Source organism: Perna viridis, chromosome 11 (genome assembly GCF_037379345.1).
Source record: "Perna viridis isolate PV_CMFRI_1.1 ecotype Kerala chromosome 11, ASM3737934v1, whole genome shotgun sequence".
NCBI lineage: Eukaryota > Metazoa > Mollusca > Bivalvia > Mytilida > Mytilidae > Perna > Perna viridis.
In genome coordinates this window covers 28055178-28067871 of record NC_142455.1, presented here as the reverse complement: position 1 = coordinate 28067871, position 12694 = coordinate 28055178, and the positions used below count along the sequence as shown (strand labels likewise).

The following is a 12694-nucleotide window of genomic DNA, read 5'->3' as shown; positions in this document are numbered from 1 at the left end:
CTATTGTAATTACATTGTATATTACAGCTATATAATTCAATTTAATGATTTGTTTCATACATGTATTTTGATAATATAAGTGCTGAAGATTTCTTTATTTTTTTCATATCAGATTTAAATAAGACTCTTGCTGATTCAAAGGTCATAGATTTAGTTCAAACAGATAACCCATTTGAGGACTTGATCTTCTATTATGAATAACTAAATTTTTAGTTTTAGGGTAAATATCTTTTTAAATTTTTTTTATCTTTAAGGTTGATTCTTTACAAATGAAAATAAAAAAAAATATGATTTCGATTTTCCCATACTTTTCCAATATGAAACAAAGAACTTTTAAATCCACATAAAACCATGGGCATCTTCCTAAAATGGCCATATACCAGGTATATCATGTAATATACAACATGTTTTAATTTGATTTGTAACCAGCTTTTTCATTGGAAGCATCTCTTTGTGCAAAACAGGTTATTCTGTATAACCTGGTTTGGTACTGTAACATCAATAATGATGATTAGGCCTAAGTATGTGATTAAAATAATCCCAAACAAAACTAGAATAAAAAGCTTAGTTGAGTGTAGCATGATATGATAAACAGTCAGTAGAACTCTGTTCACCTGAAAGTGTGGACCCAATATTAGTTTTTGACACACTAAACAAACAGACTTACACTTCATAAGGACACAACAACTGGTTTGAATACAGTATTGCACAATATTTTGAAATTCAATTTACCAGGTATGCATAAAGGTCTGCTTCAGGGTGCATTCATAAACTGCTTTGTATCTCATTATCTCAAAAACATTTAACGATACGAATAATTTGGTAAGCATACTTCTTAAAGCTATTGTATTGAGGCTGGATTTTTATATGAAATAAAAAAAAACAAATTTCAAAATCAAACCAAAAAAAATTAAAAAGTCATTTTTTTTGGGCATGGCCCCTTTCTGCCCCTTATAACTTGAAAACTGTAAGAGATATCTGAAATCTGATTGAAAATTCATGACAAATCTATTAAAAAAAATTTGAAATTGCACCAAAAATATACAAGATGATTTTTATAATTTGAAAACTGTAATAGATATCTGAAATCTGATTGAAAAATACAGGCAAGGATTTTCATGAGGAATCTAATAAATAATGTCAAAATCAGACCAGAGATAAACAAGCTATTGTCAAGAAATCAGAAAAAAACCTTGTTTGAGCAATACAACAGATATTCATTATGCTTTTATTGGAATAATATAATTAAAATCCATGATATTCTTGTTTTAATTCCCAAAATCTTTAAAAACCTTCCTTTATGGTTTAGAAACTTCTTATAAGATTTTATAAAGAAAACAAACTAATACACAGGTTATCACAAAGTTTTTGTTGTTATATAAAACTGCTCATACCCTCCACTCCCCTATTTGCTAACAACTTTTTGACTTCCAAACTTATTCAGGTCAAAATCTGCATAGGAAGTGCACAAAAATTCTATGAAAGTTTCATTAAATTTAATTCCATTCAGTGGTGTAGTAGGAGTCACAGATAGAAGATGGTATTACTCTGTGTGATGGAAGGTAGGATGGACACCCTTATCAGTATATATATAGGGGGTTAATAATTATGTTTTGAATACAAATGCTATCCCAATAATTGTATTGAAATCTACTAGAAATTAAACTTTCAAGTTTTTTAATATATCTTTTTATACACTTCTTTATTATTTAAAAGTGTGAACTGTTGCAAACCAATTTATTTTGTATAGCCAATTAAAGACTAAAAAACACTCCTTATATATCTAATGGAGCTAGTATTAAAATATAAAAGTATAGAATGTATTAAAGAAAACAGAATGGAAGAGACCTACCTTATTATCTGGTAAGTATATTGCACTAAACGCCACTCTATCACATAGATTCAAACCTGTCATATCCTAAAATCAAATAATTAATATCTAAAAGAGTTAACAAGTATAAAAAGTCTTATTTCATCATAAAACTTAAATAGAATTATAGATGTAAAGACAAATTTTATTGTTTAAAGTATACAGAATTTATTAAGTGCTTGCATAATTACGGTATAACAGGTTATTTTTGTGGGTACCAAATTTTGTGGATTAATCTAAGAATAGGGTTATTAAATGTTCGCATCTTTATTTTTTCCCCGTCTTCAGATATAATAAAATGGAAAAGGTATGAAAAAAAATATCTTGACTAAAATAAGGCATGATTTTACGAGGTCATCATACAAAAAAAAAAGCGAAAATTGGTAAAATCAGAAATAAATAAACAGTAAAAAAAAAATTATAACAGTAAAATCCAGATTTCAATTAGTGAAATTCCGCTAAAAAGTGCAAAAAAAATCATCCCTGTAAAATTAGTCAAGCTTTTATTTTATCGATTTTCTTAACCTCACAAATATACCGGTAGCAAACATTTTCTGCTATATAGTATAACAAAATAAGACTGTGTAAGTGTTAAATTTAAGTAGTTGTATTCAACATATCGGTACATGAAAATGGTTTGTCTTTTCACAAAGTATAGTCACCCTGTCTATTACATGTATAAACAACCTAGCTACAAAACAGCAACTTCAATTTAGTGTGTTTGCAGATTTTTAAGAATTGGCAATAATAAAAATTTTGTCTATTGAAAAATAACATAAATTTTCCAAATGCATACTGTTTATTGCACGAAATGCAATAAACAAAATATGCACATGGAAAATTTTTCAATAGACAAAATTTTTATCATAGCCAATTCTTATAAATTAATTTTAAAACATATTTTTATCTTTAAACATGAGAAAAGTAGCTCTGAATTTAACTGAATAGGGGCGTGTCAATATTTTTTTATCCAATGAGATATAACAAAATTATTTTAACCAATCGTATTACAGTATTTATCTCAAATTAATTTATAACTTTCTAAAGCTTAATGCCATATTCTTACTTGCTAGTATGTTTTGATTCTTATGATACATTGTAGCAGAAAAAAAAATTGTGATTAAATTAAAATAAATGTGGTAGGACTGCAAACCCTCTTTGATAGCTGTGAGTATATAAGTTTAAAGTTCTGAAAGAGGTTTGGTGGTACATTTTGCAGATCCAGCTATGTAACTTTCTTTGTACAGATTCTTGTGGAGTTGAGGAATTAAGTACATAGACGGTAAATCACAATCATCGTCCTTGGTAGAGAGACCAAAAGAGGATAGCACAGATTAATGGTTTTCTACAATCTCATCTTTTAATAGTGTGGTAGCAGTATAGATCTTAACACTGCTAATGTTTTCTACGTCTACCTCTGATAATAAATATTGGATGTAAAACGTTGAAGATTTTTGTAGCCAGAAATAAAAAGACAACCCAAAATGTTTTTATGGTTACTAAAAAGTGATGTGACAAAATTGCTACAATGTAACAGTAATGCTACCACAAAATTGTATTTTACAATAGGAAAACTTACCACTTTTGACAATTATTTAAGCAAATAACAACTAATCAAAATGGGAGCTTATGAGGTTAGGCCCTCTCCCTCTTTTGTTTTAAAATTTGTGGATATTGTGCAAAATTGGAGGAAAATGAGCATGTGATAACCTGAACCTCCTTTTATAAATTTATGGATCAGTCCCCACCCCTTGGTTCATTGGATTGGAATTCATACCAAGATTTCTTGATAATCATCCTTCTCACATGAAAGGAAGGCAAAGATTGATTGAAGGTAAGGATCTGTCAATTTGTGTAGTAATACAGAACATGTCTTTCTCCATAACGTCTGCTTCTCTTCTGAGTATCCAGATATTGCCATTGCAACAGCATTCAACATTGAGTTATCTGAAACAAATTTAAAAAATTGTCTTTAAAAAAAAAGACTCTATAAAAAAAACCTCTTATTGAAAAAATAAGCTGGAGTTCAAAAAGAATTGAATCTCATTAAAGGCTAGTACTAGTAAGGTTTATAATTTTCCAGTAATACAATAAGGCTAAACAAAATACTTCTTGGTTCTTGTGCATTTCCTTTTGAAGATGCCTAGTCACCCATTTTTATCAATTTTTTTCTGATATGAACTAGCTATGAACCCTTTCACTTTTTGGGGCATTAAAAAGGTAAATAAACTGGAAGCTCTAAAAAGCCTAAATCACTCACCTGGTTGGAAAACTACATGTAAAAACAGCCATGTTTTTTCATGGATAAAAAATCTCAAGCCATTTCTTGCAGGACATCCTAAGAACAATCATATCAACTTTCACTGAACTCTGTCCAGTAGTTTTTCAGAAGATATTTTAAAATGTGATAAATAGCAAAAATAGCAACAAAAAAACATTCAAAAAGGGCAATAACTCCTACATGGGTCAATAGATTTTCATGAAAATTTTACAACAGACAGATCTTCTCATGTTAAATACTTTTACCTATGTCAAAATTTTGCTGAACCTTTCAATTTTTTAGATATATATGCAAAAAACTGCTGTCTGACCCCTATGTTCTATTTTTAGTAATTCAGGATACCCAATGGAACAATCATATCAACTTTCATTGAATTCTACACAGTAGTTTCTGATGAGAAAATTAAAAAAATATTTAATAGACAACTGTGGAAGACAAGCGATGACTATAGCCAGTTGAGCTAAAAATGCTTTCCTCTCTCATTGCTTTTTATGGATATTATCAAAAAACAAAGAAACTAATATTGAGTTCCGTTTTTTGGGCCAGGATGGTTTATGGATATTTCTAGAACCTCTGTATGGTGGCATCAATTTTTGAAAATAAAAGTTCAGCACTAAGAACAACAGTCTCAATACCATTTTTTGCAAGATTTTTTCTTTTAGTTCAACAGCTTCAACAAAAATTAAGATCCTTCCGAGCCACTATGGTTCCGATGGATATTTGTCTTCGTTTCAGAAAATCAGACTTGTTTTTTTTTTTTATTATTTGTGTCCAGACAGCTATATTATACTATATTTTTGTCTATGTTCCACTAAGTCATCCTTTAAAAAAGTGTTACACATTGGTCATTTGATCATGCTGATATTAAATGCATTTCAGAATTTAAAAAAAATGACAATGATACACACCTTCTTTATTATTAGACAGACGCTCTATAATGAAATTCAAACATTTAAATAAAAATAATCATGTTTATATGTTATTCCTTTCAACCCATTCTGACTCAAAGTCAAACTGTCTGTGTGTCAGGAAGAAAAGCAACATCTCTTACAATTTTTATTTGTTTAATAACATGGTTAATGATCGGTCATTGCCAGTATCATAAACTTGAATGTTGCCTTACCTTCAGATTGCTGTATATTCTTGCCACTAAGTATTTCTATAGTTTGCCCAAACTTTAGGTTAAACAAGGCAATGGCAGCAGCTTTTGAAGTCTGTCCACTTTTCAGTAAGCTGAAATAGCCATGTATGATTTTGATGAGACCTGTTTCTACCTGTACTCTACAAGCTTATTTTAGTGGAAATCATTAATACATATTGATAGATATTTATTGATCTTTCAACTACATATTGACTTTAAATAGCAATTAAAATATTAAGTAGCACTCTAGCTAAGAATCATGCAAAATGTGATACATGGTTGGAGACCCTACATATTTTTATTTTTGATATTTTGTTTAAAATGCCTCAGTAAACAGAAAATAACATGTGGATTGTCATATAATAGTGGTTAAATTTTCATAGAAATATAATTAATGGTAGTAACAGTGCCTTGTGTTAAATTTCACTCTAAAAAATTAAATATTGGTTAGCTTGAGAATAATTTCAAGCAAGGGTAACATGACTTGTGGCATCTCCTTGCAATCTTCAAATTTGACTCTTTGAATAATATTTTGATAACAAAACTTTTCTTGATATTTGGACTGAAATCAATTAGAAATTAGGAATGCTTCCAATGTTAAAACAGGTTATGCTCGGTCACCTGGTTTGGGCCAGTTTACACTCAATATAAGCAACATCTTCACTGTTTATATGTGTAAATAGCCAAAAAAAAACAAAAAACAAAAAAAAACAGATTATACAAAGTTTGTATTTCATACAAAGTCAGAAACATTCCTTAATGAAATATGTGCAAAGTTTGAGATTTAAGGACTGTTTTTAATTTTTGACCAGGTTACATGAAAAAAGCAACTTTGGGGCAGTTTACACTTCTTGAAACACGAAATGGTTTATGAACAAGCGTAAACTGCCTAAAAGTTTATTATGCCAGCATAACTTGGTCTTATGTTAAAATAAATCCTTCTAATTTAATTTCTAATCAATTCAAGTAAAAATTAAGATTTGTTCCTTCATCAAAGCCTTATTTAGTTTGGAATTATTTGAATTGTGGAGTGCAGACCGATCAACTTTAATGACGTCACAGTACTAAGTTAGTTTGTGGAAAATAACCTATCTTGCCGAGATGAGAAATAAACAATCAAATGAAATTATAATCCATTGAAAATGTTGATTATAGATTGTTAAGGGGTTACATAAAAACAAAGGGAAATAACTCTGTAAAAATCAGCAAAATTTTGTGACATTCTGATATCAAAGTCAAAGCATCTTAGTGATCAAAAGTTATGTTACTGAAGCTACAATATCTTCATTAAAAACACAGTAAATTTCAAGAAATTTAAACAAGCCATAGAAGACATTAGATCCCCCCATTACAAGGCTGTTGATTGAACAGACAGGTGGAAGGATGATAGCATTGGTGGTAGCCTCATAATATTTGTCGGTGAAGGGATAATTAAAGAACCTTAGTGAGCGCACTCACATATCCAACTCGTCCTCATGTTGGATACTCAAGTAAATTTGTTCGTAAGAGAAATACATGTAGAAGGACCCTGATGAAAAAAGGAATAAGAGTGTTTTTTAGTCTTTAGACCTTTATCTTCTAACTAAATTATGTTACTCAGAATGGTAGTTTCAAACTCCAGACTGTGATTTCTTTGAGTTTTAGTTAATTCAAAGTAAATATCATCGTAGTGGAACAAAATGTAAACTTGACCTGTAACTTATCATTGTGAATTTATATACCAAAAATCATGTCATAATCTGCAAGTGTTTAGAAAAAAAGGTCATAAAAACAGTTATTTCTGTGAATTTAGGTAAGTTAAAGGCCGGTAATTTTTGTAAAAATCATCAGAACACTTGTCCTGTAACTTATCAAGGTGAATTTCTATACTAAAAATCATGTCAATATCTGCAAACGTTTATAAAAAAGTCTGGAAAACTGTTATTTCTGTGAATTTTGCAAAGTTCAAGACCTGTAATTTGGTAAAAATCATCAGAGCTGAACGAAATGTACACTTGACCTGTAACTTATCATGTTGAAATTATATAACAAAAAATCATGTCAATATCTGCAAGCGTTTAGAAAAAAGGTCCAGAAAATGTATTTTTCTGTGTATTTTGCTAAATTCAAGGCCCGTAATTTTGATAAAAATCATCGAAGCTGAACGAAACGTACACCTGACCTGTAACTTATCATGGTGAACTTATGTACCAAAAATCATGTCAACATCTGCAAGCGTTTAAAAAAAAAAAGTCTGGAAAACTGTTATTTCTGTGAATTTTGCAAAGTTCAAGGCCCGTAATTTCGTTTAATATCATCAGAGTGAAATGAAAGTTAAACTCGATCTGTAACTTATCATGACGAAGTTATACACCAAAAATCATGTCAATATCTGCAAGCGTTCAGTTTAGAGAAAAAAGCCAGGGAAACTGAAGATGGTCTGACAGAGGGTCAAAAACATTATATTCCTCGCAACTTCATTGCATGGGGTATAATAAAGACTTACTCTTTAAGGAAATCATTAAGTCCATCTGTATTATCACTGTTTCCCCAGCCACAAAGTTGTAGAACTTTATCTCTGAAATGTATAAAAGGTACAAAATTTGAAAAAAAAAATATACCAGAACTGTCACATAGATTTATACCTAAGTGAGTATTAATTTTTTTTGTTCAGAATAACCATCATAATTAAAAAAAAAACATTAAATAGTTTTATTCCTATTTCCAATTATTATGTTATTTTAATGACCTTAAGTCACATATCCCACTAAAATATAGCAAAACTTTATACCCTCAATTATTCCCTTTAACTTTTAAAATTTCTGTGAACAATGATATCAGGATTCATATGTTACTCTGGATGAAAATAAAATGCTTGTTTAAGATATGTCATACCAACAAAGTTCTGTAAAAAAAATCCTTAGTTGGCAAAGGACAGAAAATTAAAACACAGAAAGAAAAAAAACAAACAAAAAAAAATTCAAAAGCACACTGCATTCTGATTTACAAATTTACAAAAAGCCTTGAGAGCATAGGGTACATGTTACATTCATGTTGAAGATAAATGCAACAGTACTTCCATTCAAGCAAAACAGCTATTTTCAAATTTGAAAACCCCCTAACCTTTCCTCACTGTGGAATTGCCTCATAAAATAATTACAGTTTAAACAAAGAGTAATACCCTTACCTTTCCTCACTGTGGAATTGCCTCATAAAATAATTACAGTTTAAACAAAGACAAATACCCTTACCTTTCCTCATTGTGGAATTGCCTCATAAAATAATTACAGTTCAAAAAACAGTAATATTCTTACCTTTCCTCACTGTGGTATTGCCTCATAAAATACTTTGTTCCTGTTCCAACCTCTGTGTACTGGAAAGACTGGTATTTCATCGAACTTGCGGTCATATGATCAAAGTTCAAAAGGTCATATACCCCATAGTGTTTACAGGAGTTGCCTTGTGACACGTGTTCTTCAACCATCATGTGTGAAACTGGGACAAGTTAAGTATGAATAGAGTAGAATTACTGTGAGCAGGCTCATGAAAAATTCTTTCCACCTCATTTACACATTTAACATGTAAACCCTTAGCATAGCAACCATCTTCCTTCAAGTACATCTACACATAATGCTGAACCTTCATATAAAATTTTATCAAAATCAATTATTTTTCAATAAAGTTTTCAAGTTTGGTATCTTTAATTTAAAAAACTTTCATACTACGCAGACTTTTTGTATCGCTCAAGAGCCCTAACAAATAGGCTTGTGGAACAGAATTATGTTGCTACAAGATTGAAGTCATTACTACAATAGTTTTATGGTCGTTTGTTTTTAAATTACACTTGTTTACCATCACATATATTTTATATGTCTATGTATAAATGCTTTACTACATTTTCATCAATATATCCACCAAATTTCAACTTTTATTTTCAAGTTTTACAAAATTAGACTGGGTCAACATGGTGAGTGAAACAGCGTGCCTAATTGCAATTGTATATTGCATCCTTACGCAATTTAGGTATCCTTTATGCCTGACAGACGGATGGAGTTGAAAGGCTACTAGACCTGCATTAACTGTCTGTGATGCAAGTAAAATCAAATAGTTATTCCCCTTGTCAATTACTTTTATATACTTGTATAGACAAAGGATACAAGACAACCATCTCCACATTCCGTACAACTGACTGTCTTCCTTGACAAATGATACATTGTGGAAAACATGGTCTGACTGAAATAGATCTATACATTGCGAAAAATGTGGTCTGACTGAAACAGATCTATACATAGTAGAAAATGTAGCCTGGGTGAAATAGATACATTTCAGAAAATGTGGTAAGACAGAAACAGATATCCATTAACATTGATACAGATCATGGATCCGGAAACGGTCAAAAATGCCGGTCATTGACCAACAAATTTTGCAAATGACCGACGACAATTTTCCAATATCGGACATAAAAAAATTGTCAACCCTTATAAATTACAGTCTGCGTGGTTTCATTAGTGTAGAAACATCCTGTCTACCAGTCTCCTAATTGTTTATTGGAAATTAATTGACAGGTATGTGTTAATTTAAGCCAAAGTGCAACCACCTGTCACTGTGATTTACCTGTAACTGATTAGTTGATCGCATAATTGAATTAACGGTACACGTGGAGCCCCATTATGTATACGAATTAATTGAAGTAACTTGGAGAATCTTCATACATTTATTAGTTGATTAATTAAGAAAAAAGATTGACAAGTCCACCATTTTCCTGCCGATCTTTCAGAGGTAATGAAAGCACACGGAACTTAAACTATGAATCAGTCGTAGTTTGTAATTATTAATTCGTCGATTGAATCATTTTAACACAGAAGTCAACAGACCATTTAAATCAATATACAAAATGTGTTCGCAAGTTTCTTTTATAAATAATCAACATTTTTTATTCATCACTTTTTCATCACGAAGTTATCGGCTATTATGTGATGAAAAAGTCCGAGAGATACAATGTTTTGTTTACATGTTAGAACGTCAACGTGTTGTCGAAACCAAACTCATTCATTCGCTCCGATATTTTGTAAAAGTCAGAGTATGTGATGAAATAACACACTTTCCAATATTTATCTGAAAATAACTAAATACAAACATTTTTTTAAGTTTATTTTCGATCTGAGCATACGAAAGACTGACAAAAACTCTGCTGAAGTTTGATAAAATGTCTGGCATGGGCTGTCAAAATTTCCGGACCCTTGATACAGATGATTCAAAATTTGCACTTTTCAGATCAACATGTCATTCCTAGCATCCTACAGATTTTTTTTCTCCCAGCACAATGCAAAACTTATGTGTGGTTTTGTTATTCTTTAACTAGGAAGACCTGCCTGACTCTTCATTATTACATGTATGTTCTAAAACAATATAGCTAGATTATATTTTTGAGCATTGCAATATACAACAATGCAACCCAATCAACATCTATGAATGAAGTTTCATATTATTTTCTAAATTCATAATGAAATTTTACCCAAGCTTTAGTTTACACAAATAAAAAAAAACCAAATACATGTAATTTATTTCAATATTAAAGCACGCTAATGGTAAACCTTACCTGTAAGCCATACCCCTTGGAAGCCCTTTCCTTCATTAAAACAGATATGTCTACATATTTTTGTTCTTGATCTATCAAAGTTTTCCCATTACCCCAGGTCAAATGGAACCTTGGTGACCAAATCTGTCATGGAGAAAGAGTAGACTCAGTGCAGTGCTTCATTACAAAAAGGTATAGACAAAAACAAGTAAAATAAAAAACACAACTGAGATGGTAAAATGAAGGTGTTCAATATGTGAGCTTTAGGGAGCACATTAAAATCTTAATTTAACCATAGAGAGTGGAGAAACAGTTATTATGAAGAATATTAATTAGCTTTGTCCAAGAAAGTTTGAACTAAATTTGGCAAGAAGACTTATGCCATTGATTCACCTAAAACAAATTTTTGGAGACATTCAGATAAAAAAAATAATTATAAATTAAACAATTTATGAAACACTAATAATAGCACATCCGGGCACAATGAGGTGACAATAATTAATTTATTCTCATTATGGCAAATCCTAGCTTCTGTTTTAGTCAAACACATATATGAATGTATATAACATGACATACAGCAGGAATTCTTTCGTGGACTTTAACATCTCTGAGTGCAGCATTACTACAGGCCATCAGTAACCTGTTTTCCTGTTTTGGATGCCAGTGGAAAGCTGTCACAAAGTTATTACCTTCTATATTGGCTGGAAAAAGAGTGGATAATGAACTATAAGACAATAAATGTGGGCAAGTTTTGTGTTTAATCTAAAAGACATTCATTTGAAGATATTACTTTGATAGAATGTGCTACAACACAATGATTTCCTCAACAAACAAATCCTAAGTATGTGTATTCTCTTTTGATGTGAATGTTATACTTTTATTTGATTGGTTATCATAAGCCATTTGAAAATAAAAAGTTCATGGACTTGTTTTGTGTATAACCTGAAACCACTCATTTGAAGGGTCTACGACATAAGCCTACAGGATAAAAGCCCCCCAATCTTATAAAAAGCTTAATGTTAATGTAAAAATATATATTTATTTTTGCTTGTTTAGTTGTTTTTTCTGGTGTAATTTTTTTTTCTTTTTCTTTTGTTGTTCCTTTTATATTGGTATTGCATTTTATTTTTGTTTGTCTTTTTTTGTGTAATTTTTAATTCTGTATTTAGGAAGCTTTTGTTTGTATCAAAATGATTCAGTTTCTGTGTATTTTCTTTTAAGAGTCTACTTATTTTATATTTGATATCGTATTTATTATTACCAGAATCATTTGATATTTCATCAATGAAACGAGAAAAGCTGCAAGTAATACACTTTTTAAAAAGAAAACAAAATGACTGTTTTTAGACATATTTCCTTTTTAAAGAGTGTATATTTGAAAACTGTTATCATTCTATTGATAACATATTGTCTAAAAAGGAAAAAAGATAAAATGTGAACAATTCAGAAATTAAAAATTTTACACTTTCAGTACTAATGGATATATAATATTCATAAATGATAAAATAATTTCTCATGGGGAGGGAACTTTTGTCTGGGAACTTCTGTCCGGGGGGCTTTAGTCCTGATCCCCATATAAAGATATTAATCCCAAAGAAATGCCTTCCTCAGCAAACAACAATAGTATTCTCTGGTGTGATGTCACACTTTAATTTGATTGGTTAAATGTGGTAATTCAAATTAATCATAAGCCAATCAGAAATAGAAAGTCCAAATTCCAAGATGAATGAATCCTCATTTTTCAAATGTAATGGTCTTTGAATATACAAATGACTGTAATAACAGACTTTTTCATGCTACTTTTTGACAATTCCTATTTTAGGCTGTATTTTCAGAATATGATCT

At 30.4% G+C, this 12694-nt stretch overlaps 1 protein-coding gene across 3 annotated transcripts in view; it reads right to left on the bottom strand.

Annotated features, from left to right (window-relative positions):
- Nucleotides 1–12694, bottom strand: part of LOC148603594 (GATOR2 complex protein MIOS-A-like) — a 36207-nt gene that overhangs the window by 7403 nt on the left and 16110 nt on the right. For all 3 annotated transcript variants that reach the window (XM_088553508.1, XM_088553510.1, XM_088553509.1), the window contains 8 exons: nt 11426–11550; nt 10871–10993; nt 9429–9504; nt 8586–8766; nt 7778–7849; nt 5275–5384; nt 3648–3817; nt 1853–1918 (listed from right to left, as the gene is read on the bottom strand). In XM_088553508.1, coding sequence (XP_088409634.1) covers nt 1853–1918; nt 3648–3817; nt 5275–5384; nt 7778–7849; nt 8586–8766; nt 9429–9504; nt 10871–10993; nt 11426–11550 — 923 coding nt within the window. The remainder of the gene's footprint in view (nt 1–1852; nt 1919–3647; nt 3818–5274; nt 5385–7777; nt 7850–8585; nt 8767–9428; nt 9505–10870; nt 10994–11425; nt 11551–12694) is intronic.